The sequence below is a fragment of the Balaenoptera ricei genome, chromosome 2, assembly GCF_028023285.1.
Source record: "Balaenoptera ricei isolate mBalRic1 chromosome 2, mBalRic1.hap2, whole genome shotgun sequence".
Classification (NCBI taxonomy): domain Eukaryota; kingdom Metazoa; phylum Chordata; class Mammalia; order Artiodactyla; family Balaenopteridae; genus Balaenoptera; species Balaenoptera ricei.
Genome location: NC_082640.1, coordinates 111,909,695 through 111,932,565, shown reverse-complemented (window position 1 = coordinate 111,932,565; position 22,871 = coordinate 111,909,695). Strand labels below are relative to the sequence as shown.

Here is a 22,871-nt window from a genome sequence, read left to right as displayed (position 1 = left end):
TCCCAGACCTGGTTCTCCCAGGCAAACACTCAGAACTAAAATAAGTGACATGCATTTGCTTCCCAGGATCAGACCTTGGTTCCTAGGGATAATTCCTAGAATGTGGTCTCAAGCATGTTCATGGATCATAGCACTAACCTTTCACATTCGGCTGGTCCTTAATACTCTCTAAATTTCTGTCACCAAAATATGTGTCACTTTTACCTCCTTACATCCCAGTGTTGAATTTGGGCAGGGATCCTGGCCCTTCTCCACCTTCCTACCTGGTCAACTCTTCCTGGGCTGCTGAAGCTGCCCCATCTTAACTGGGGATTTTGTCCACTTTTCCCCAACCAGTGGAGACGTTTGGCCTCTAGAGCTGGGTGGGCAAAGGTGGATTCTAAAATAGGGGAGTCTTATTTTACCCTGATGCTTATCCAATCAGCCCCCTCTGAACTATGTGCTGCTGTTGATTGCAATGATGATGACACGGACAGAGCAGGTGGATCTCTTGCTGTGTGGAAGTGGCACTTTGAAGACTGCTGTGATTAAGGCAGAGGAAGGTATCCTGAAGACTGCCACCAAACTCCAAGCTCAAGTCCAGGTCAGACACCCACCGTGCAAATATATGTGAATAGACAGAGGCCTGGGAACAGCCTGACTATGAAAGGCTTGGTTATACTCAGTTTAGAAGATTTCTTTCTTTCTTTTTTTAAAAAATATTTATTTATTTATTTGGTTGCACCAGGTCTTAGTTGCGGCAGGTGGGCTCCTTAGTTGTGGCTCCCGGGCCCCTTAGTTGCAGCTCACCAGCTCCTTAGTTGCAGCACACAGGCTCCTTAGTTGTGGCATGTGAACTCTTAGTTGCGGCATGCACATGGGATCTAGTTCCCTGACCAGGGATGGAACCCAGGTCCCCTGCATGGGGAGCACAGAATCTTAATCCACTGCGCCACCAGGGAACTCCCTCAGTTCTGAAGATTTCTTGAGCAGACTATAGTATTTGTTGTTTAATGATCATCTCCCATGCAACCACACGACACGAGTCTCTTTCCTTCAGGAGTCAGATGGAAAGTGTGAATGGTCCCTGCCTACTTTTGGGAAGTACTTGCTGTCCCTGGCTACCCAAAGGGTCCCTGTGAGTACTGCCCAGTCCCTGAGAAACCCTCCCCTCCCCCACATTCTCCTCCACACTGATGTATCTCATTTCTCAAAGCGTCCTTGCACGCTATGCACAATACCCTGCTGGCTGCAACCCCCTACTCAGTGGCATGCTGGTAAATATTTAACAACCAGCAATCTGGAAAAATAAGTCTTGGTTAATAGCATTTGCTAATTTCCGTGATGTAAATACTCCTTCCATGGCTGATTTCAAGCTACCAACGTGCTGTCAGTGAACACAGAGTGGGGAAGAGGTACTCAGAGGTACTCAGTAGCACAGTTTGTATAGTATTTCCACAGTAGAGATAAAGTAAATGTAAATAAGGTCAAGAGTAGATAATAGTGAAATGTAGTAAAATAATTAGGAAGTAATGATTTTTTAGTATTTATTACCTTTGTTTTTAAAAAAATTTATTCAATTATAAGCTTATACAATTTAATATTTAATGGCGGTTCGTGTTTAACAGCTGGCTCACAGAATTCCTAAAAGTTTGACAGTCAGCTCTTGTCAGCCTGAATGACCAGCTACACACTGCCCCACCCCAAACTCCACTTTATGTTAAATTTTTATTATTTTTATTAAAAATTAAAAAAATTGTAATACAATTTTTAAGGCTACTTTCCATGTACAGTTATTACAAAATATTGACTATATTCCGCCTGTTGTGCAATACGTCCTTGAGCTATCTTATACCCAGTAGTTTGTACCTCCCCACCCCCACCCCATATTATCCCCCTGCCACTGGTAACCTCTAGTTTGTTCTCTGTATCTGTGACTCTGCTTCTGTTTTATTCACTAGTTTGTTGTATTTTTCAGATTCCACATATAACTGATATCATACAGTATTTGTCTTTCTCTGTCTGACTTATTTCACTTAGCATAATGCCCTCCAAGTCCACCCATGTTGCTGCAAATGGCAAAATTTTGTTCTTTTTTATGGCTGAGTAGTATTCCATTGTGTGTGTGTGTGTGTGTGTGTGTGTGTGTGTATATGTGTGTATGTATACATGTATATACACACTAAATGTATATACATACACCACATTTATATATAATGTATGTGTGTATATATATATATATACACACATACACACACCATATTTCCTTTTTTTTTTTTTTTTTTTTGGCTGTACCATGTGGCTTGTGGGATCTTAGTTTCCCAACCAGGGATTGAACCCAGCCCCTCAGCAGTGAGAGCACAGTATTCTAACCACTGGACCGCCAGGGAATCCCATATACCACATTTTCCTTATCCATTTATCTGTTGATGGACACTTAGGTTGCTTCCATGTCTTGCCAACCCCAAACTCTACTTTGATGCCCCTCAAGTCAGGGTGGAGTGGGCTTTCCCACCCTGAGTGCTCTCAGAAAAGGCCATTTTCCCCCCACCTCAGAGTTCTCCTAATTCCCCAGTCCTCAGAGACCTGTCTCTTGATGTCCTGAGCTCTTTGGTACCTCTACTATCCCTCTGTTCCTCATCTTAGCCCCTCCCTTTTCATCTTACAGGTGGACAGGGTCATCGTCTTTGGCCAAACTACAAATGAGAAACTGATAAATGCAGCCAAACAGCTTTTCTGGCAGCACGTGAATCCCAAGTGCCTCTTTGTTGGTGTTCTCCTAAGAAGGACAGGTTACCTGTAAGGGCGCTCACATTCCTTGCCCAGTGCCAGCAGATAGAGATCCATATTTCCCGTCTACCTCTACTAAAGCGTGGGACACTCCCACTCACCAGGCCCCTCCCCATTTCTGTCTCTTACCTCTATTGCACTTCAAGTGCTAGAACCTTCTCTGAAGTCTTCAGGCTGGCTCCATACCCCTTCGTGATGGTCCACCCCAGTCCCAGCCTAGCACAGAACCCTATTAAAAGTGCACAGGTAGGGTGTCCATCCTAGGATGTTAGGGGCGGTGACTCTGTGTTCTTGGCACTGTTTCTGACTGGTAGTGACTACTCTTCCTTTACCAGATACACAGATTTGAATCCCAATGACGTGACACTCTCAGGCTGCACTGACGGGATACTGAAGTGAGTACAGGATGGACACTGGAGAGGTTGGGGGCTTTGTTAGAACATCTTTTAGAGATTATCTGTGGCCTCTGCTCTGTTCACTTCCTTTTTTTAAAATAAATTTATTTATTTTATTTTTGGCTGCGTTGGGTCTTCATTGCTGCGTGCGGGCTTTCTTTAGTTGCATCGAGCGGGGGCTACTCTTCGTTGTGGTGTGCGGGCTTCTCATTGCGGTGGCTTCTCTTGTTGTGGAGCATGGGCTCTAGGCGCATGGGCTTCAGTAGTTGTGGCACACGGCCTTAGTTGCTCCGCAGCATGTGGGATCAGGAATTCCTGGACCAGGGATCGAACCCATGTCCCCTGCATTGGCAGGCAGATTCGTAACCACTGCACCACCAGGGAAGTCCCCACTTCCTTTTTAAAGCAAGATAAAAGTTTATTCCTCTTTTACAGCTGTAAAAGGCATGGCAACAGCACAGTATTACAGGGACCTGGGCATCTTCTATCTGTTGCTCTACCATCCTCAAATACTCTGCTTCCACCTCATAGTTCATGATGGCTGCTCCAGCTCCAGCCATTATTTTTGTATTACATCTAGCAGGAAAGGAGAAAAGGGGACATGGGAGATTGTGCTGTTTGCTTTTAAGGGAACAACTCAAGAGTTGGTCACGTCACTTCTATTCATTCTCTGTGGCCTCTGTTCCATTCCGTTTCAGAGGAAATTCCATGTTAACTTTATTTATTTATGCCAGATCCAGAAATCTTTTAACTTTGTTTTTCTCTGCGCTACTAGGATTCCCATTTATTTGTTTTTTTCCCCTGTCTTTTCCTTTGGATGCCACCCATTGCCCCCTACTCCTGTTAGGAAGCCTCATACACTTCCCTCCCTCTCCAGGGAGCTTTCATGGCTGGTACAGAGCTGATCAAGCCCAGACTGGAATAATCTTAATCTTTACATCTTCATTCAGCCCAGTCGCCCCTGGCTCAACAGAAAGCCTCTGATAGCCATGCACACAGCAGAAGAGGCTATAACTGGGTTTCTTCTTTGTTCTTTCATTCCTGTGGTTCTGCTGCCTCGCTTATTTTAAGTCTACATTTACTGTTTATGGTCATCTTCTTAAGGAGCTCCAGTTAACTGGGTGAACCTAATCTAGCCATATCTTTGTCCCCTACCCCCTTGGAAGATCTTCCTGATTCTCACTCTGCTATTTCGCTCTCATTTATTTTGTCACGCTTTATGTCAGGTTCATTGCAGAGCGTGGGGCCTCCCGCCTTCTAGAACATGTAGGCCAAATGGACAAAATATTCAAGATTCCACCGCCCCCAGGGAAGACAGAGGTCCAGTCTCTCCGGCCACTGGAAGAGAATACTCCAAGCCCCTTGGCTCCTGTTTTCCAGCTTGGGTCAGTCTGTGTTTTATGCCTTTGTGAATTGGGAGGGGCTTCAGTCGAAACCTAGAGAAACTCAGGTGACTGAAATTCTGACTGTAGGGATGCTGCTTGTTCTATTCGCTGAGGAATGCCTCCTCTTTCCCAGGTAGGGGTGTCTCTAACACAGACGGTGAGCATGCCCATTTCTCTCCTAGGGAAAGGGGTTAGGATGCGAGGCGCGTGGCAGGCACCAGGGCTCAGGCAGAGGGCTCAGGGGCGCAGGCTCTGGCTTTTCCATCCTGGCTTTGCCACATAGTAGCTTGAAACTTGGGCTAGTTGCTTGATGTCTTAAGCTGTAGTTTCTTGATCAGTACAATGGAGGTAATGCTTGTGCTTACCTCACAGTGCTGTCATGAGCATTTCATGGGCAGAGTGTAGGTGCGTAATAATTATTGCTGACACAGGAGGGGTGCCCGAGAAATGGCAAGTGGGTTTATTTATTTATTTATGTTTGGCCACGCCGCGTGGCACGTGGGATCTTAGTTCTCCGAACCTGCGCCCCTCGCACTGGCAGTCGCCAGGTGGGGTTTAATTTCTAGGCTCTGCAGTTGAGGTTACAAGCAGGTTATTCTCTGGAGGCCTGCTGGACTCCCCCCCTGCAGTCTGCTGTATCTGGCTTGTCAGTGCTGAGGAGAGGTCACAGCCCTGTGTGTGGAGCTGGGCTGTGGGCTGATCCCTGGCTTTCCTGCAGATGGCGCAGCGTCCGGCTTTTCATTTCCTCCACTTTCCGGGACATGAATGGGGAGCGGGACCTGCTGCTGAGGTCCCTGCTGCCAGCACTGCAGGCCCGAGCGGCCCCCCACTGCATCAGCCTTCATGCCATCGACCTGCGCTGGGGCGTCACCGAGGAGGAGACCCGTCGGAACAGGTATGGGGACCACAGAGAAGAGGGGCTGGGTCGGTGATGAGGGGCTTGAGTTGGGGAGCTGACCTGGGCAGGGCTGGGGCTGCAGGGTGGCTGAGTGCCAAGGGTACGGGGTGCTCTTTGGATGCCATCGGTTGTGAGCCAGAGCCCCGTCTCCCTGACACGACGCCCCCATGACCATCCTGCAGGCAGCTGGAAGTGTGCCTGGGGGAGGTGGAGAACTCGCAGCTGTTTGTGGGCATCCTGGGCTCCCGCTATGGCTATGTTCCCCCCAACTACAGCCTCCCTGACCATCCTCACTTCCTCTGGGTAAGGCAGACAAGGTTGGGGCAGGGATGCGAGAAGCCTCGGTATGTCTAGAACCCTGGGACTCTGCACAGGCAGATCCTTGAGACTTGAAGTGAAACACAGGTAGGAGGTTCTGCGAGTGATGAAGTCCTAGATGAGGGAATTCCTTTGGGAAATACCTCTGGGTTGGCCATGGGGTGCGAAGAGGAAAGTGGTAGGGCTGATTAGGCTTTGCCGTCAGACAGAGCTGGGTTCTGATCTCCCTTCTGTCATTGTGCGGCTTTATGGAAAACGGTTTATCTTAATCTAGCCTCAACTTCTTCATATATTAAAGAGAAACAGTGATGTCTACATTGCAGGGTTATTATAAGAATTAGAAATCTATTTTTTAAATGCTCAAAAAAAATGCTCAACATGTGAAAGGCATTCAATCAACGTTAGCTATTAGCTGTATTTTATTGGCTTGTATCTGGAGGGAGAGAGGAACATTACTGAGATGAAGGGGCCCTGGGGTCTTGGCAGGTCTCAGAGGAGGGGTTCGTGTGACCAGGGCTGAACCTTCCTGCTCTCTGGCCTCTGCCTGCAGGCCCGGCAGTACCCTTCAGGTCGCTCTGTGACGGAGATGGAGGTGATGCAGTTCCTGAATCGGGGCCTCCGCCTGCAGCCCTCTGCCCAGCCTCTCATCTACTTCCGGGATTCTAGCTTCCTCAGGTACCTTCTGTTGCCTCCAGGCCTCCGTTTCCAAAGAAGGCCAGACAGGCTCAGTGGACGTGTGTTCTGTCCATAACATTCAGAGTACAAGAGGGGGACCTAGAATGGAGAAACAGGGACCAGAGGGCTTGCCTTGCAGCACCAAAGCAGCCTTGCAGGAGATCTCCACTTGAGGGGTTTCAGGGAACCACAGCCAGGTCTGGTGGTTGGGGATGGAGAGAGGCTGGGGTCTGAATCCAGCCCCACTCTTGGGGTATCTTTGGTGGTCAGCTCTGTGCCAGATGCCTGGAAGTCTGACTTTATTTCTGAGTCTGAAGAGGCTGCCCATCGGCTCTCAGAACTGAAGAGCTACCTGAGCAGACAGGAAGGGATCACCTGTCGCAGGTGAGCTGGGAGAGGTAGGGAGCACCTGCACGGAGCGAGGTGGTGAGGGGGGCCCGGCCTGCTGTGACCCCGCTTGTGCTCGCTTTGCCTACAGATACCGCTGTGAGTGGGGTGGTGTAGCGGCTGGCCGGCCCTATGTTGGGGAGCTGGAGGAGTTTGGGCAGCTGGTTCTGCGGGATGTGTGGAATATGATCCAGAAGCTTTATCTACAGGTCAGCAGGAGCTCTGGTGGCCAGGGGAGTGGAGAGGGGGTAGGGTGGGCCGGATAGTCCTGGGTGGGAGGTAACTTGGTGGGGACACAGTGAGTTTTAGGCCTGGGGTCCTGAGGAGCATGGAAGTATAGATAGTCACCGCCCCATGTGTTCTCAGCCTGCGGCCCAGCCGGAGCAGCCAGTGCCCATCCAGGATGATGACTTGGTCCAGGCCGCCTTTCAGCAGCTGAAGAACCCACCGAGCCCTGCCCGACCACGCCTGCTTCAGGACACAGTGCAGAAGCTGATGCGGCACCAGGGGAGGCTGAGCCTGGTGACCGGGCAGTCGGGACAGGGCAAGACCACCTTCCTGGTACAGAGTCTCAGAGGCCTGGACAGGAGGGAGGGCTGTGTGAGCTCAGGAGGGCTAAGGAGGTGGGAAACAGGGAGCTTGTGCATGTGAAATGTGACCGTGTTTTCTGGTCTCTTCCCATGCAGGCATCCCTTGTGTCAGCCCTGCAAGCTCCTGATGGGGCCCCGGTGGCCCCCTTAGTCTTCTTCCACTTTTCAGGGGCCCGCCCTGACCAGGGTCTTGTCCTCATCTTGCTCAGACGCCTCTGTGCCTATCTGCATAGCCAGCTGCAAGAGCCAAGTGCCCTCCCCAGCACGTACCGGTGTGTTTCTCCCCCACTTAGCCCAGCCTTGTTGATAGCACTTGACACCACCCCTGCCGACCTTGGTCCTCCTCCTCCATACACAGGGGCCTGGTGTGGGAGCTGCAGCAGAGGCTGCTGCCCAAGTCTGCTCAGTCCCTGAAAACTGGCCAGCCTCTGGTGCTGATCGTCGATGGGGCCGACAGGTTGGTGGACAAGCATGGGCGGCTGATCTCGGACTGGATCCCTAAGACCCTCCCCCGGGTAAGTGTGAGAAGGAGGTGGGGTGGGACCCAGTAGGGAGGGGGACCTCTCCAACAGCCTTCTCCTCCTTTTCCTTCAACGCTTTTACCCCGTTGCCCAAATCCCACAGTGGGTGCACCTGGTGCTGAGTGTGTCCAGTGATTCCGCCCTGGGGGAGACACTTGAGCAGAGCCGAGGTGCCCATGTGGTGGCCCTGGGGCCTCTGGAGCCATCTGCCCGGGCCCGGCTGGTGCGAGAGGAGCTGGCCCTGTACGGGAAGCGGCTGGAAGAGTCACCTTTTAACAACCAGGTTGGGTGTAGGCCAGGGCGGGTGGGTGTGTGGGGTGAATCTGGGAGCTGGGAGAACCCTGGGTGCTGAAGCTAGCAGCTGCCCACGCAGACCAGCTCCTTCATTTTCTCAGCCGAGGGAAGTTGTCAATAAGATAACTGCGATTCCTTATAATGTCACCCATTCCTTTTCTCCTGGTGAATGGCCTCTCCAGGGCCTGTCCGGGCGAGGGCAGGAGAAAGCTGTGGCTGTCGAATGGGGTAGGCTGAACCACGGGGGGTTTTCTGAAAGCGGAGCTGGCTGGCTAGAGCAGTGCAGGGCAGGGATGGCTGTGTCCTGCGGTGATGCCACGGGTCTCTTCCCCGGTGGGGGCTCTTAGAGGAGAAGCTGCCCTGCACTGGGCTTGGTGCCAGGACGGAGGGCAGCGGGTGGAGGGCTGGCTGTGGGCAGGCTCTCTGGTCCCTGTGCTGAGTCCTCTGAGTCTTCAGATGCAGCTGCTGCTGGTGAAGCGAGGGTCAGCCCTGCCCTTCTACCTGCGCTTGGTCACTGATCACCTGAGGCTCTTCACGCTCTTTGAGCAGGTCAGTGGAGGATGTGAACGCTCACTCTTCATCTTCTAAGTCCTAATCCCACTTCCCAGTCTCCACTCAGCCCCTTGCATCCCCATCCCTCCCCTTCTCCCACCCTCATCCTTTGCCATCGTGTGATCACCCATTCCTCGTCCACACCCCCCAGCCCTGCTTCTCTCCCACCAGTGTCGCTCTTTCCTTGTCATCCCTTCCCACGGATTTTTCTGCTGTCCCCTCCCCTACACAACCAAAGCTGCTTCTCCCCCTCCCCTGACTGACTCAGGCCCCTCCCTGTCCCCTCCCAGGTGTCTGAGAGACTCCGGACCCTGCCCGCTACTGTCCCTCTGCTGCTGCAGCACATCCTGGGCACCTTGGAACAAGAGCATGGCCCTGATGTCTTTCCCCAGGCCTTGGCCACTCTTGAGGTCACACGCAGCGGTCAGTACTTGGAGTGGGTTCAGGGGTCGGATGACCTTCAGTTCAGCTGGGGCCTCAGCAAGCGGTGCAAGGAGGGACTAGGTGTCATGGGGATGGGTACATTGCGTGGTTTAGGGCCTCAGAGAGCTTGGGTTTTTAGGTCTGACTGTGGACCAGTTGCATGGAGTGTTGAGCGCATGGCGGATACTTCCCAGGGGGACCAAGACCTGGGAAGAAGCAGTGGCTGCTGGTAACAGCGGGGACCCCTACCCCATGGGTTCGTTGGCCTACCTCGTCCAGAGTCTGCGCAGGTATAGGTGCCCCCAGCTGAGCTCCCACTAACTTCTGTGCCTCCCTGTCTTTGAGCCAGGGCCCCATGTGATCCTCTCTTCATCCTACCCTTCCCTCCGTATAGCCCCTGACACTTGTCTCCCAGACCCTGAATGGCTGTCACTCAAGTTACCACTGTTTGAGGTGGGAATGGGAACCCACAGCTGTGCCAGACGCTCACTTACAGGCCTCCTCCCTCTTGTCCTGCCTTCTCTCCCTCACATGGGATCAGTTTGCTAGGGGAGGGACCCCTGGAGCGCGCTGGTGCCCGGCTTTGCCTCCGTGATGGGCCCCTGAGAACAGCCGCTAAATGCCGCTATGGGAAGAGGCCAGAGCTGGAGAAGACGGCACACATCCTCATCGCAGGTGACTGTAGCCCAGTTAACCCCCGGGACACTGACCGTGGGACCTGGCGCTCCACATCGGCTGGCCCTCTCACCTGCTACCCCAGGGGGTGGATGGCTCTTGCTGTAGCCTGAGGGATGTGATCTTTGGAGATGCTTCAGGGCCAAGCCTGTCTCAGTGTCTGTTCCTGTGACCCACACCTGCAGCTCAGCTCTGGAAGACGTGTGACCCTGATGCCTCAGGTACCTTCCGAAGTTGCCCTCCTGAAGCTCTGGGAGACCTGCCGTATCACCTGGTTAGTCCCCAGACCCTACAGGCACCCTCTCCCAAGGAACTTCTTTGGCTCTTCTGAGACCCCTCTCCCCCGTGACCGCCACTATCATCCCCACTGCCGTTATCACCCCCACCGCCTTCCCAAACGCCGTGTACCTTTCTCCTTTCAGTTTTCCTGCCCTCGTCCTTCAGGTCCTTTGTCCCAGCTCCTAAGTCTAGGTCTTAGCTGCACAGGCAGGGTCCAAGACTAGACTGTCCCTCCTCACCAGCCTCATCACATCCCTCATGAATCCAGTCTGACTTTTCCCAGCTCCAGAGCGGGAACCGTGGCTTTCTTGCAAAGTTCCTTACCAGTCTCCACGTGGTGGCCGCACACCTGGAACTGGGTCTGATCTCTCAGCTCCTGGAGGCCCATGCCCTCTATGGTGAGATGAGTTACTGGGTGGAGTCTTCTCCAAGCTGTGGCTCCTGGGTGTGTTCATGGGGGGGCCTGCTCAGAGGGAGGTGTAATGGAAAGAACAGTTGAATTTCTGTTCCAAGGTGAAGAGGCCAAGAGGGTAAGCAAGTGATTCTCGGGAGACCTTTTGCTTAGGTCTCTTAAACCAGAGGCTCTCACACTTTATTTAGTGGGCCTACAATTACCTGGGAAACTTGTTGAAGCTGCTGATCCCTGCATCCCCAGATTCTGGTTTCCTAGGTCTGGAGTGGGACCCAAAGCTTTGTCCTTTTAACAGATGTTCCTGATGTGGGACCAGGGGGCCACACTTTGAGACTTAGCATTTTAGATACATCATATGATTGACTTGATGCTGGGGTGAATGGGGGTCCAGGCTGGCTCTCCAGTGACACCCCACATCTCTTCTATAGCTTCCTCAGTCCCTGACGAGGAACAGAAGCTTCCTGAGGCTGATGTTGCTGTGTTTCACACCTTCCTGAGGCAGCAGGCTTCAGTCCTCAGCCAGTACCCACTGCTCCTGCACCAGCAGGCAGCCAACCAGCCTCTGGACTCGCCCCTTTGCCTCCAGGCCCCCCAGCTCTCCCAGCGATGGCACCTCCAGCACATGCTACGTTGGCTTAATAAACCCCAGACCATGAGGGGCCAGCAAAGGTAAAACCCTTGACCCCAGATGCTGGCAAACCTGCCAGAGAGCAAGCTGCAGCCCTCTCTGAAACTGGAGAGTAAAGAACAGACCGCAGTCACCATGGAGAGGGGGATTCAGGCCCAGAAATGCAGAAACGAATTCCCATCCTCTTCCTTCCCCTCATTCCTCATCTCCTCCCTTTCTTGCTGTTCTTCCTCTAGCTCCAGCCTGTCCCTGGCAGTTTCCTCATCCCCCGCAGCTGTGGCCTTCTCCCCCAGTGGGCAAAGAGCAGCTGTGGGCACTGCCAGTGGGACGGTTTACCTGTTGGACCTGAGAACCTGGCAGGTACGACACGCAAGGCGGGGTGGGATTTACCTTCAGAAAAGCCTCACGTCCCGCCCCAAGCCCGAGGCAAGCCAAACCCACCTGTTATCACCCTATTTGATTCAGCAACTTTACTTTCCTCACATCAGATCACAAGGGCTTGGTCAGAAAAACCAATCCCACAGCAAATGCTTGCTGTATACCTGCTTTCCAAGGCACCGTACTAAGCACTGCAGGGAACGCGGGGCTTAGGACATTGTCTTTGCCCACCAGGTGGTCAGTTTTGTTGAAAAACAAGGCATACAAGGTAAAAAGGTAACCAAAACATAGCCATGTGGCATAGGTAAGAGCTAAGTGAGTTGTGCAGTTACTGGAGGACATAGGATGGAGAGGGGGAGGGGTTCCGGGTCGAGCGAGGAGCCCGGGCGAAGACGCTGGGGGGATGTTCCCTCTAAGTTGCTGAGAACAGTGGCAGCAGAGTGTGTGTGAGACAGGGCGGTAGTAGGTTAGGCTGGAGAGGTGGGTTCTGCAGCCACAGCCGCCGTCTCCTCTTCCGCCCATGTCAGTGCCCCCCGCCCCCCACAGGCGTGTGTGTGACGTCATTCCCGCCTCAGAAGCACCAAACCTTCTGTGACTCGGGGTTACGTATGGGGTTTGAAGTGAGGGGGACGATGTGACCTCACTTGGATCGTGAGGTCCCACTTGAAGCTGTTCGAGCTTGGCCTAGGTCTGGAGTAGGGCCCAAAGCTTTGCACTTTTCACAGGGGCTCCTGCTGTGGGGCCAGAGGGCCAGAGTTTGAGACTTAGCAGGGAGTGTGGAGAGCTAAGGGCTCCAGCCCTTCTAGCCATTGCCTCCTTCCTGGTTGGGGCTCGGAGGGGCTGGACATGGAGTGGTCAGGGGAGTGTCCTGAGGGCGCTTCCCCGCTCACTGTCACAGGAGGAGAGGTCTGTGGTGAGTGGCTGTGATGGGGTCTCCTCTTGTTCGTTCCTCTCCGACAACGCCCTCTTTCTTACTGCCTTTGACGGGCTCCTGGAGCTCTGGGACCTGCAGCACGGTTGTCGGTAAGGGGCTCGTCACGTCTCAGCGGGAGGGCCGTCCCTGTTTGTTGGAAGCCCAGGGGGGGAGGGGGATGAGGAGGGAGTCTGTGGCCCGGGGCCCCTGACCTTGTCTCCCTGGGATAGGGTGCTCCAGATCAAGGCTCACCAGCACCAGATCACCGGCTGCTGCCTGGGCCCAGACGGCCGGCTTCTGGCCACCGTGTGCCTGGGGGGAGGCCTGAAGGTAACGACCAGGGGGCTGTGGTGGTGAAAGCGGCCCTGAACTCGGAGTCAGCCCTGTGAGGTTGTTCTCCTCAGCGCGGCAGAGGCTCTGGCGTCCTGGCCTGCTGACGGCAGGGGGTTGGACAAGGTGGCCCCTGGAGCTCTGGGACTGAGCAGCTCAGGCATCTGTGTTCAGCACCCTGAGTCCTCCTCCCCGTCTCTCTCCTCCAGCTGTGGGACACAGTCCGCGGGCAGCTGGCCTCCCAGCACACCTGTCCCAAGCCCCTCAACTGCATCGCTTTCCACCCAGAGGGGCAGGTGATAGCCGTTGGCAGCTGGGCTGGCACTTTCAGCTTCTTCCAGGTGGATGGGCTCAAAGTCACCAAGGTGAGAGGAGCCGGCTGGCCCTGGGGAAGGAAGCGCGGGAGGGTGGGAAATGGCGGACGCCTGCATCCTGGGTCACTCTTGGTTTGGGTTGAGAGCAGGGCCCTGACGTTCCAGTTTCTACCTCTCCACGCAGGAACTGGGGGCCCCAGGAGCCTCTGTCCGTGCCTTGGCCTTCAGTGTGTCTGGGCGGGCTGTAGCTGTGGGCCGGCTGGACGGGATGGTGGAGCTCTGGGTCTGGCAGGAGGGGACACGGCTGGCTGCCTTCCCTGCGCACCATGGCTTTGTTACTGCTGCCCTTTTCCTGCGTGCTGGGTGCCAGTTACTGACGGCTGGAGAGGATGGCAAGGTCAGGTTACAGAGGGCTGGTGGTGGGCTATGAGGAGGGGGGGTGCAAAGGTGTGGGACTATTTGGGGGAGGGTGGCGCCTTTGCCGAGGCGTCTGGAGGAGCTTGTGCTACAGGGAGGGGGTGCGGTGTGTGCACAGTAGCTCTCGGAGACGAGTCTCTGGAAGGAGGACTTTAATGGGGGGTGGGTTATCTTTAAGCCCCTTTCTTGGCCCTCAGGTTCAGGTGTGGTCCGGGTCTCTGGGTCGTCCCCGTGGGCGCCTAGGTTCCCCCTCTCTCTCTTCTGCCCTCTCCGTGGCCCTCAGCCCAGATGGTGATCAGGTGGCTGTTGGGTACCGAGCAGATGGCATTCGGATCTACACAATCTCTTCAGGTACTGGAGGGAGAAGGGTTGGAGTGTCTGAGCCTGGAAAGGGCCCCTCTCCCCCAACTCTGGCCCCCTTTCCAAGCATCTTACTCTGTTGTTGTCCCTCATTCTCTAGGTTCCCAGGGGGCTCAGTGTCAAGCGCTAGATGTGGCAGTGTCTGCACTGGCCTGGCTCAGCCCTAAGGTGTTGGCGAGCGGTGCAGAAGATGGGACCCTGCAGGGCTGGATGCTCCAGGGAGGCTCCCTTCAGTCCCTCTGGCGCTTGTCCAGACACCGGAAGCCTGTGCTGGCACTGGCCACGTCCCAGGAACTCTTGGCTGCTGCCTCAGGTACGGCTGGGCAATGGGCAGGGTCGTGAATCACTGTTCCTTTCAAATATGCTGACACCTTTCTTCAATTTGTACGTATATGTATGCATGAAAATACACACACCTATATAACTTTTTTTACAACTTGCAAAGTGCTTTTAAATGCATTTATCTTGCATAATCAGTCTAGACTGTTTCTTCTTGTTCCCTAACCCTGATTCTGGGACCTCTTTGTAATTCCTGTCACCCTTTGAGTTTCTACCTAGTGGGGGATTTTGCTGTGTAAAAGGGATGGGTTTCCCTTAGGAGAAGAGAGAGACGTTAAGGTGAAAATGGCCTTAGTCCTCTCTAGGTAAGAGGCTTGTTCAAAGTGACACTGTGCACTTTAGAAGAGGAGGGTGCGGAGGTGCAGTCGGGAGTTAGAAGGAGACAGCCGCAGAGCCGGAGCTGGGAGCGCCTGGCATTCCTGTCCTGTGCCCTCACATGGTGACTGGTCCTCGTCCAGGGCCTGGGTGGGACTCACGGCGTCCCTCCCTTGGAGCTGTGCCCTCAGACATCACCTTCAGCCCCCATGATTGCCTTTGTCTTTGGCCTCCCAGGCCTGGGTCACTTCCTCTTTCAGAAAATCTTCCTCTCTCCCCATTTCTAATGCAGAGGACTTCACAGTACGGCTGTGGCCAAGGCAGTTGCTGGCTTTGCCACAAAAGACAGAAGACTTGCCCTGTGGCACTGAGCTCCGGGGACACGAGGGCCCCGTAAGCTGCTGTAGCTTCAGCACTGATGGATGCAGCCTGGCCACCGGGGGCAGGGATCGGGTGAGCTGCAGGGCCCTCCTCCCCATGGGCCCCCAGCCCCTCTGGTCCTGGATTCCTGAGCAGCTCACTTCCCACTGCTTCCTCCAGCTTTTTGCTTTGCTCAGTGGCCTGTATGGGATCTGTCCACCCGTCCTCCTTTGATATTCCCCCTTTCCTTGAAATTTTTTGCCTGAGATGGCCCTGGTGTTCCTACCTCTGTCCTATGGTCCTGATGGCTTCCTCTCTTGGGGCCTGTCCAGAGTCTGCTCTGCTGGGATGTGAGGACACCCAAAGCCCCTGTTCTGATTTGCTCCTTCTCTGCCTGTCACCGAGACTGGGTCACTGGCTGTGCCTGGACCAAAGACAACCTCGTGGTGAGTGAAGGGGTGGGCGGTGGCACAAAGCTCAGCAGGGTTCCTGGGGGAAGACAACACATCCCACCTCATCCTGTTCCTAATACCCAGTTATAATATAGTATTATAGTGTTAATATAATTTTCTAACACTCAGTATAATAGCTCACGTTTATTGAGCACTTAGTATGTGCCAGACATTGGATTAAGCCCTTCGCATATATGGCCTCATTTAGTCTTTACAACACCCCATAAAGAAGATACTACTATTCTCTCTATTTCATAGACAAGGATATTGAGCTCAGCTAGATTAAAGACCATTTCCAAGGTCATGTAAGTGAAGAAGCTGAGCCAGTAAACTTTATGATAAGAAAGCCCATGCTCTTAACAAGAACACAGAACTGTCTCCCCAAGGGCTTAGGATGCCCTGTCCCTGCAGGTAAAGGTACTGCTATGATTTCTTTGGTCCTAAGTGAAAAATGGGTCTCAAATTATGCACTCGGCGTTGGTAAAGCCTAGTTTTCCAACGCAGAGTCCCTGTTGTTCTCAAAAAGAAATGAGTAGCAATTGAATAGACTTGTCATAGTCTGTCCTACCCCTGACTTCTAGGCAGCTAGATCTCTCCTGAGCGTTGCAGACTTCTCACCTCTGTCGGGGTGAGACAAAGTTGTTGTTGACTGACATTATGTTAATAACAAGGACAATAGCTACTATTTATTCGATGCTCACTATGTACCAGGTATCCTGCTAAGTCCTTTACGTAGATGCTTCAGCCCCATATCAGTAGGTACACTGTCATTATCCTAGTTGAATAGATGAGAAGCCTGAGGCCCAGAGAGATGAACTTGCCCCAGGTCACCAAGCAATGAATGGTGGAACTAGGATTTGAGCCCAGGACAGCCCTTGCTGTTAATCACCAGGCTTACAGCCCTCCACCCTACATTACAAGTATAGAGAAATGCTGGAGGGATGCTGATTATTCTACTCCTCTGCCCTCTGACTCTGCAGGTCTCCTGCTCCAGTGATGGCTCTGTAGGGCTGTGGGACCCAGAGTCGAGACAGCAGCTTGGTCAGTTCCTGGGTCACCAGAGTGCCGTGAGCGCCGTGCTGGCCGTGGTGAGAAGGCAGTGGAGAGCTCACTGGGGGTCTCTGGGAAGGTTAAGGGGGCTTTGGGAGACTGGATGCATTGCGTATCTAATCCCAAAGGCAAAAGGAGTATAAAGAGTGAGATGCTTGGGCCTGAATTAGAGCAGGATTAGGGTATTGAGGCTGAGGGTTGGTGTGAGGGTAGGGAGAGCATGAAAACACAGCATCTCAGTATCATGACCTCGTGGCATGATGGTAGTCCTGAGCCTCCCAGCCCCACTCTCCGGGGTGTCCTCATTCTTTGACATCTTCTAGGCTCTTAATGCTGAGCCCACACCTCTGTGGCGGGAGTCGTAATTCCCATGTCCCGCTCAGTGTGACTCTTCTCTGATCCTGTGCTCTGGGGCAGGAGGAGCACGTGGTATCTGTGGGCCGAGATGGGACCTTGAAAGTGTGGGACCATCAGGGTGTGGAGATGACCAGCATCGCTGCTCACTCAGGACCCATCAGCCACTGTGCAGCTGCCCTGGAGCCCAGTGCAGGTAACGAAATGTCAGCCACCTTCCCGTCCCCGCTGCCTGTTCCCTTCTCCCCTTCTCCTGACTCAGTTTCTGTGTCTTATCAGCTGGCCAGCTGGGGTCAGAGCTTCTGGTGGTAACTGTGGGATTGGATGGGGCCACACGGTTGTGGCATCCACTCTTGGTGAGTTCCCTGAAAGGCCTTGGGTGGGGGCAGTGGAGAGGGTATGATGGGACCACATCCTGTTGTGTCACCTCCCCACTGTTCCATCTCCATCCTTTCCTCCTAGGTGTTTCAAACACACACCCTCCTGGGACACAGTGGCCCAGTCAGTGCAGCTGCTGTTTCAGAAACCTCAGGCCTCCTGCTGACCGCCTCAGAGGATGGTTCCATACAGCTCTGGCAGGTACCTGAAGAAGCAGGTGAGTGAGGTGTGGAGAGACGCAAGGTGTGAAAGGGGGGTGTGTTAGTCGGACCCAGAAGGTCAAGGGTAGCCTGCTATTTCCTCTTGTATCCCAACAGTGGTCCAGCTCCTAATGAATCATTTCCTTTCTTCTCCAGATGACACATATATACCCAGGAGTCATGCAGCCATCACTGCTGTGGCCTGGGCCCCAGACGGTTCTATAGCAGTGTCTGGGAATCAAGCTGGGGAACTCACCTTGTGGCAGGAAGCTAAGGCTGTGGCCACAGCACAGGTGAGTTGGGTCAACTTCAGTTCTTTGTTTATGTGAATTCTGCTCTGGCTGTATATCTGATGGTATGTGCCGGGGTTAGAGGTTGCGTAGATGCCTGGGATGGGGAAGAAGGTTAATCCTGGTTCCTCAGAAATACTGAAATAAACTTGTATTCACTAGGCTCCAGGCCGCATCAGTGCTCTGATCTGGTACTCAGCACACACCTTGATTGTTGTCAGTGCTGATGAAAAAGTCAGCGAGTGGCAAGTGGAACTGCAGAAGGGTTCAGCACCCAGAAATTTCAGGTGAAATGAGGTGGCTGGGTTAATGAATACAGTTACATCTGGGATTTTGCTCAAATCACTCCCTTCTACTTCTGAACTAGGTCAATAGGATGTTAGTAAGCAGGAAAAAGTCACTGGGAAATTGTTTTCTGCTCCTTATCATGTGAATTTAAGTAATAATTATCAAGTGCCTACTTTATGCTAAGCTCTGGGCCAGGCAGTGTGAACCAGATTGAAATTAATTTTTAACTAAGGGAGCTCGAAGTACAGGAATGTGCAGATAAGTAAACTGCCAACAATATGCAGAGTGATTACTGCTATAATAAAGATATATATATATATTTTTATATGTATATATTTTATATACATATATGTAAAATTCCTGGGGCTGCAGAATTTAAGAAATTTACTGTTTACAAAAGAGTTGCTATTTGAGATTGGGCTTAGAGGATGAGTAGGAGTTTTCTGAATCAGTAAGGGAAGGGAATGGTGTTTTTAGGAAGAGGAGGTAGCATTAACAAAAGGCATGGAGGCATGAGAGTGCATGGTGTGTTCTGAGTATAGCTCAGTCTTTGGGTTCTTGGTGCGAGTGGTGGTGGGGAATTGGGTTGAAAAAATAAACTGGGGCCAGGCTGTAGAGGGCACAGTGCTAAGAATTTTGAGCAGAATAATTATCTGAATTTTAGAAAGAGAACTCTAGCGGCCACATGGAGGATGGTTAGTAGTAGAGAGATACTAAACGTAGGGCGACCACATTTACAGCTAATGCTCTAGTCCAGGGAAGACAGAACGTGAGCCCTGACCTGGGCAGTGGGGATGAAAAGGAGAGATAAAGATTTCGGCATGTGTTGCCAGTAGACTCCACAGTGCTTATCAGTCAGTTGGAGGTCAGGAGGGAAGGAAAGGACAGGAATGTTAGAGATTCCTGGTTTGAGCAGATAAGGTGATGATGGTATGATGAATACTAATATAACAAAAACAGAAAGAGGAACACAATGTGTGGGACGGTGATACATTTTGTTTTATACTTTACTCCTGAGGAATTCATGGGGAACTGAGAGAGGTGGACTAAAGTAGAATCTTTCTCTGTCCATGTATCCTGTTTTGCACTATAGTCTTCACCTGAACCGAGTTCTGCAGGAGGACTTAGGGTTCCTGACAGGTGTAAGTCTGGTCCCTGACGGTCACTCCCTCATCTTGGCCAAAGCAGATTTGCAGTTACTGCACATGAAGCCAGGTGATGAGCCCTCTGTAATCTGGTAAGATCCAAAATGTTTTCTCTTGGGCTGGAGAAAGAGGAAAAGTGGGTTAGTGGCTACCCTGAGTTTGGGTCTAACTAGAACAAACATCGGGGTCTTACGGAGAGGTGTTCCTGGGCTTAGCCTCTTTCTTTCTTATAAACCAGGAGAAGCTATTCAGAAGATCCTATAATGTTGTCCACCCACCAGGACTATGGTGTGTTTGTCCTGCAGTCAATGAAACTTAGAGTTCTTTCTTTCTCAGTAAGTTCTGTCTGGGTATGTGTTAAAACAAACATTTGTCCAGGACCAATGTTTTAAAGCCTTGGGGCCATGATGGAGGATAAGAGGAAGGAAGGGAAAAGCAGTTGGTTCCAAATCCCCTTCTCTTCCTTCAACTGTAGCTCTACTTAAGAGCATTTTATATTGGGTTTCCCTGTAAGATTTCACTGATACTAAAAAGGATTCTAGTGTTTAAAAGAATCGTGGGAAACCATAAACCTAGTTTTTTTAATTGCATTTTCTTCATGTCTGTCTTGGCTTGCCACTGTGAGTATTAGCAGTGTCTGGAACAGTACGGATATATCTCATAGCCATTATGTGGGGCGAGAGAAGCCAGACACAAAAGAGTACATATTACATGATTTCACCTAAATGAAGTTCAAGAACAAGCAAAACTAATTTATAGTGACAGAAGTCAGAATATTGTTAGCTCTGGGGGTGGTGATACTCTGGTATTGACTGGGAAGGGGCATGAAGGCAACTTTCCAGGGTGATGGAAATGTTCTACATCTTGATCTGGGCAGGGATTACATGGATGTATACACGTGTAAAATTTTATCAAGATGTCCATTTAAGATTTGTGTATCAGTACTTTACTGTATTTAGGATACGATTTTAAAAAATCTTGACCAGCCCAGAGCAGAAAAGAGTTGCTTTGTCTGGGCAGCAGTAAGTGATACAAGTAGGCTAATCAAAATGATCTATCCCTTCACAGAGCCAAAAGGAATTAGGAGAGTTTGAAGAGTGCCCGGAATTTGATCTGAGCTTAGAGAATCCTAATAAGACCCTCATATCAGTAACTCAGGCCAAACCTGAATCTGGTGAGTGGTGATGGGAGGGCCCAAGGAATCCAGAGGTGGCCTAGGGGAGGATGGTGGATCCTTCAAAGTCTAAGACCTGGCTCAAACTCTGCCCTTGAAATGGCAGAGTCCTCATTTTTGTGTGCCAGCTCTGATGGGACGCTGTGGAACCTAGCTAGATGCAACGTTGAAGGAGAATGGACCACAGATAATATCTGGCAGGAAAAAGTAGAAATGCCTGAAACCCGAACTCCAGAGACAGACGCATGTGTATGTGCTGACACGTATACCCGTCCAGCAGTCCCACAGCTAAAGACACGGCAGCGTAGAAAGGTGAGTTTGAGGGAAAGGTCACAGACGTTGGGGAGGAGGCTCTAGATCTGACCCAGCGGACTTCTCTGCTTCCTTGTCTGAGGAGGGTCCACTGAGAACTCACCACACCTCTTCCCCTCCCTCCCTAAGATTCACACGGGCTCTGTCACAGCCCTCCACGTGCTGCCTGAGTTGCTGGTGACAGCTTCAAAGGACAGAGATGTTAAACTGTGGGAGAGACCCAGTATGCAGCTCGTAAGTGTGTGTGTGTGTGTGTGTGTGTGTGTGTAAGGAGGGCTAAAGGGATGTCATAGAGCAAACTTGGGGTAAGAAAGGGCAAAAGATCAAGATTGTTTTCTTCTGTCCTTCTTGCAATAATGTGCAACTAACCTGTTTCTAAACAAAAGTCATTGGTGTGAGACAAATAAGTTAGTAAGGAGGCCCTAGGCTTGTAGGCCCACATCTCCCGTTTTTGTTCCCATCGTAGCTGGGCCTGTTCCGATGTGAAGGGGCAGTGAGCTGCCTGGAACCTTGGCTGGGTCCTAACTCTACCCTGCAGCTCGCAGTGGGAGACACGCAGGGCAATGTATACTTTCTGTCCTGGGAATGAAGATCACTGCTCAGGGCAAAGAGACCGCTTGTGCTAGAGATGCAAAGCCTGAAGACACCAGTGGCTACGTTCTTGATACAATTATATAAATAAAAGGTCAGAAAATCTCACATGCAGTCCTGCCTGTGTTCTTATGTGGATTTGGACCAAGAGGGAAGAATATGGATGTTCTTATGTTTCTTTTCTGATTTAACATTAATCCTTACTAGAACTGCAAGAAAGTGAACCAGATCTTTAGTATTCTTTGAAATTATGCTTTAGAATTCTTGTGTCATTTTCTGGCCCCAGGACCGAAAGGTATGACTCCTACCAGGAGGAGGAATGAAAGTGATGTTGACCAGCACTTAGTTTGAACAGAAATCTGAAGACCTCTCACTTGTTCAAGGAAGAGCAAGAGAAGGAAGAATGAGTCACTTGTGCCCTGGTCAGGGTATTTCCAAAGAACTGGGATAGAACCAGGACAACACTAGGTTCCTGTCACAGAAACAGCCCCATCATCTACTCAGAGCCAACTGCCCAGGTGAGAGGTGAGAAGCCAGGGCACTGAGAGCAGAACGTGTCTTCTGGCTTTCACAGCCTCTGGCAGGGCAGCGGCAGCCACTTGACTTGGAAGCATTAGTCGGTATAGTAATTTGCATTCTTGGAGGAGATCACAGAAGGGTATCCCTCTCAAATTGAAGTTCATAAAGATAAAATGAGTTGAAGGGTGGAACAATGCCTACACAGGGACTTGCTGTGGACTGTGACCGTCTTATTTTCCTATAATTCTATTTTATGGGAGAGGAAGTTCCCTGAGGCCCTTTCTTTCTAAGGGTTAAGGAAGGGTTAAGGGTCTTCGGTGTCCAAGCAGTCAAGGACTTGTGTCTGATAAGCCAGAGCTATTACAGGATTTTATCCTGGGTTGGTAGCGTTCTCTCAGAGACATATCACTGCACTCTGGTCTAGAGTTTTCTGGATTTAGGGAGTTGAGGGGTACTCAGTTTTATTCTTACTTTGCCCTGATTCCAGATTTTACGTGGAGAAATCACCTGAAGGACTTTATCTTATTTCTACCAATGCCTCATATTCTCTCTCAGCCTGAGGATAAAGACATAAGGAATGCCATCAGCTAATAAGTTTTAATCATAGGTCATGCTTCTATCTTTTCTCACATGCCTCATGCAAGGGCTCTAAGTATACCTTCTAGACTACCTGCTCTACATGAACCTTGTGACTAGAAGTCCAAGTTAAGGTAATTTGAAACTTACGATTCATAATACTACCCAGAAATGCTACAGAGAACCATGGCACAGCGTCATCCTGGAAGTCACTGGTTTCAATCTTTTGCCTTTTGTTTCCCTGAAAGCATGGGCCAAGGACAGGAGGAAGCCCTAGATGTCTGTCTGCCATGCTCTAAAAATTCTACAAAGGCACCCCAGCTGAGGATGGAGGAGTGGGGCTGGAGAAAGTAAAGCCTACCTTGTTCAGTAGACTCAACTTTGTTTACCAGGTCCGCCTGAAGGGAGTGATCTTTCTTATCTTGGAGATACACAGCCAAAGTATAATTGCTGTATAATCTTCTTCTGTATAATCTTCGCTCAGAAGTATAATCTTCTGAGCGAAGAACAGGTTCTAGGTGACAGTAAATACGTCCCCAAGGGAGTTGAAGGGAAAATCAATTTAGGTTTTACGTTAAATATTTTCTGAGTTCTTATCATTAAACAGTTTCAGTG

The 22,871-nt window shown here is 51.3% G+C and overlaps 1 protein-coding gene across 3 annotated transcripts in view; it reads left to right on the top strand.

Moving 5' to 3' along the window:
- TEP1 (telomerase associated protein 1) overlaps positions 1-21,269 on the top strand; it is a 40,420-nt gene extending 19,151 nt beyond the window's left edge. For 2 of the 3 annotated variants that reach the window (XM_059913724.1, XM_059913726.1), the window contains 42 exons: positions 425-583; positions 1,040-1,117; positions 2,648-2,778; positions 3,105-3,164; positions 4,391-4,549; positions 5,268-5,444; positions 5,630-5,750; positions 6,316-6,440; positions 6,711-6,824; positions 6,919-7,036; positions 7,194-7,388; positions 7,514-7,689; positions 7,776-7,932; positions 8,042-8,221; positions 8,689-8,781; positions 9,075-9,207; positions 9,347-9,497; positions 9,749-9,882; positions 10,068-10,156; positions 10,445-10,559; positions 11,002-11,242; positions 11,438-11,561; positions 12,478-12,602; positions 12,723-12,822; positions 13,032-13,187; positions 13,321-13,533; positions 13,751-13,904; positions 14,014-14,226; positions 14,860-15,020; positions 15,260-15,373; positions 16,360-16,467; positions 16,847-16,979; positions 17,063-17,139; positions 17,246-17,378; positions 17,518-17,654; positions 17,814-17,938; positions 19,033-19,176; positions 19,323-19,419; positions 20,153-20,258; positions 20,365-20,570; positions 20,700-20,804; positions 21,037-21,269. In XM_059913724.1, the coding sequence (XP_059769707.1) occupies positions 425-583; positions 1,040-1,117; positions 2,648-2,778; positions 3,105-3,164; positions 4,391-4,549; positions 5,268-5,444; positions 5,630-5,750; positions 6,316-6,440; positions 6,711-6,824; positions 6,919-7,036; positions 7,194-7,388; positions 7,514-7,689; positions 7,776-7,932; positions 8,042-8,221; positions 8,689-8,781; positions 9,075-9,207; positions 9,347-9,497; positions 9,749-9,882; positions 10,068-10,156; positions 10,445-10,559; positions 11,002-11,242; positions 11,438-11,561; positions 12,478-12,602; positions 12,723-12,822; positions 13,032-13,187; positions 13,321-13,533; positions 13,751-13,904; positions 14,014-14,226; positions 14,860-15,020; positions 15,260-15,373; positions 16,360-16,467; positions 16,847-16,979; positions 17,063-17,139; positions 17,246-17,378; positions 17,518-17,654; positions 17,814-17,938; positions 19,033-19,176; positions 19,323-19,419; positions 20,153-20,258; positions 20,365-20,570; positions 20,700-20,804; positions 21,037-21,159 (5,760 nt within the window). In that variant the 3' untranslated portion in view covers positions 21,160-21,269. Of the gene's footprint in view, positions 1-424; positions 584-1,039; positions 1,118-2,647; positions 2,779-3,104; positions 3,165-4,390; positions 4,550-5,267; positions 5,445-5,629; positions 5,751-6,315; positions 6,441-6,710; positions 6,825-6,918; positions 7,037-7,193; positions 7,389-7,513; positions 7,690-7,775; positions 7,933-8,041; positions 8,222-8,688; positions 8,782-9,074; positions 9,208-9,346; positions 9,498-9,748; positions 9,883-10,067; positions 10,157-10,444; positions 10,560-11,001; positions 11,243-11,437; positions 11,562-12,477; positions 12,603-12,722; positions 12,823-13,031; positions 13,188-13,320; positions 13,534-13,750; positions 13,905-14,013; positions 14,227-14,859; positions 15,021-15,259; positions 15,374-16,359; positions 16,468-16,846; positions 16,980-17,062; positions 17,140-17,245; positions 17,379-17,517; positions 17,655-17,813; positions 17,939-19,032; positions 19,177-19,322; positions 19,420-20,152; positions 20,259-20,364; positions 20,571-20,699; positions 20,805-21,036 lie in introns of those variants that run through there. The other variant, XM_059913725.1, reaches the window with a different exon arrangement.
- The last annotated feature ends 1,602 nt before the right edge of the window (positions 21,270-22,871 follow it).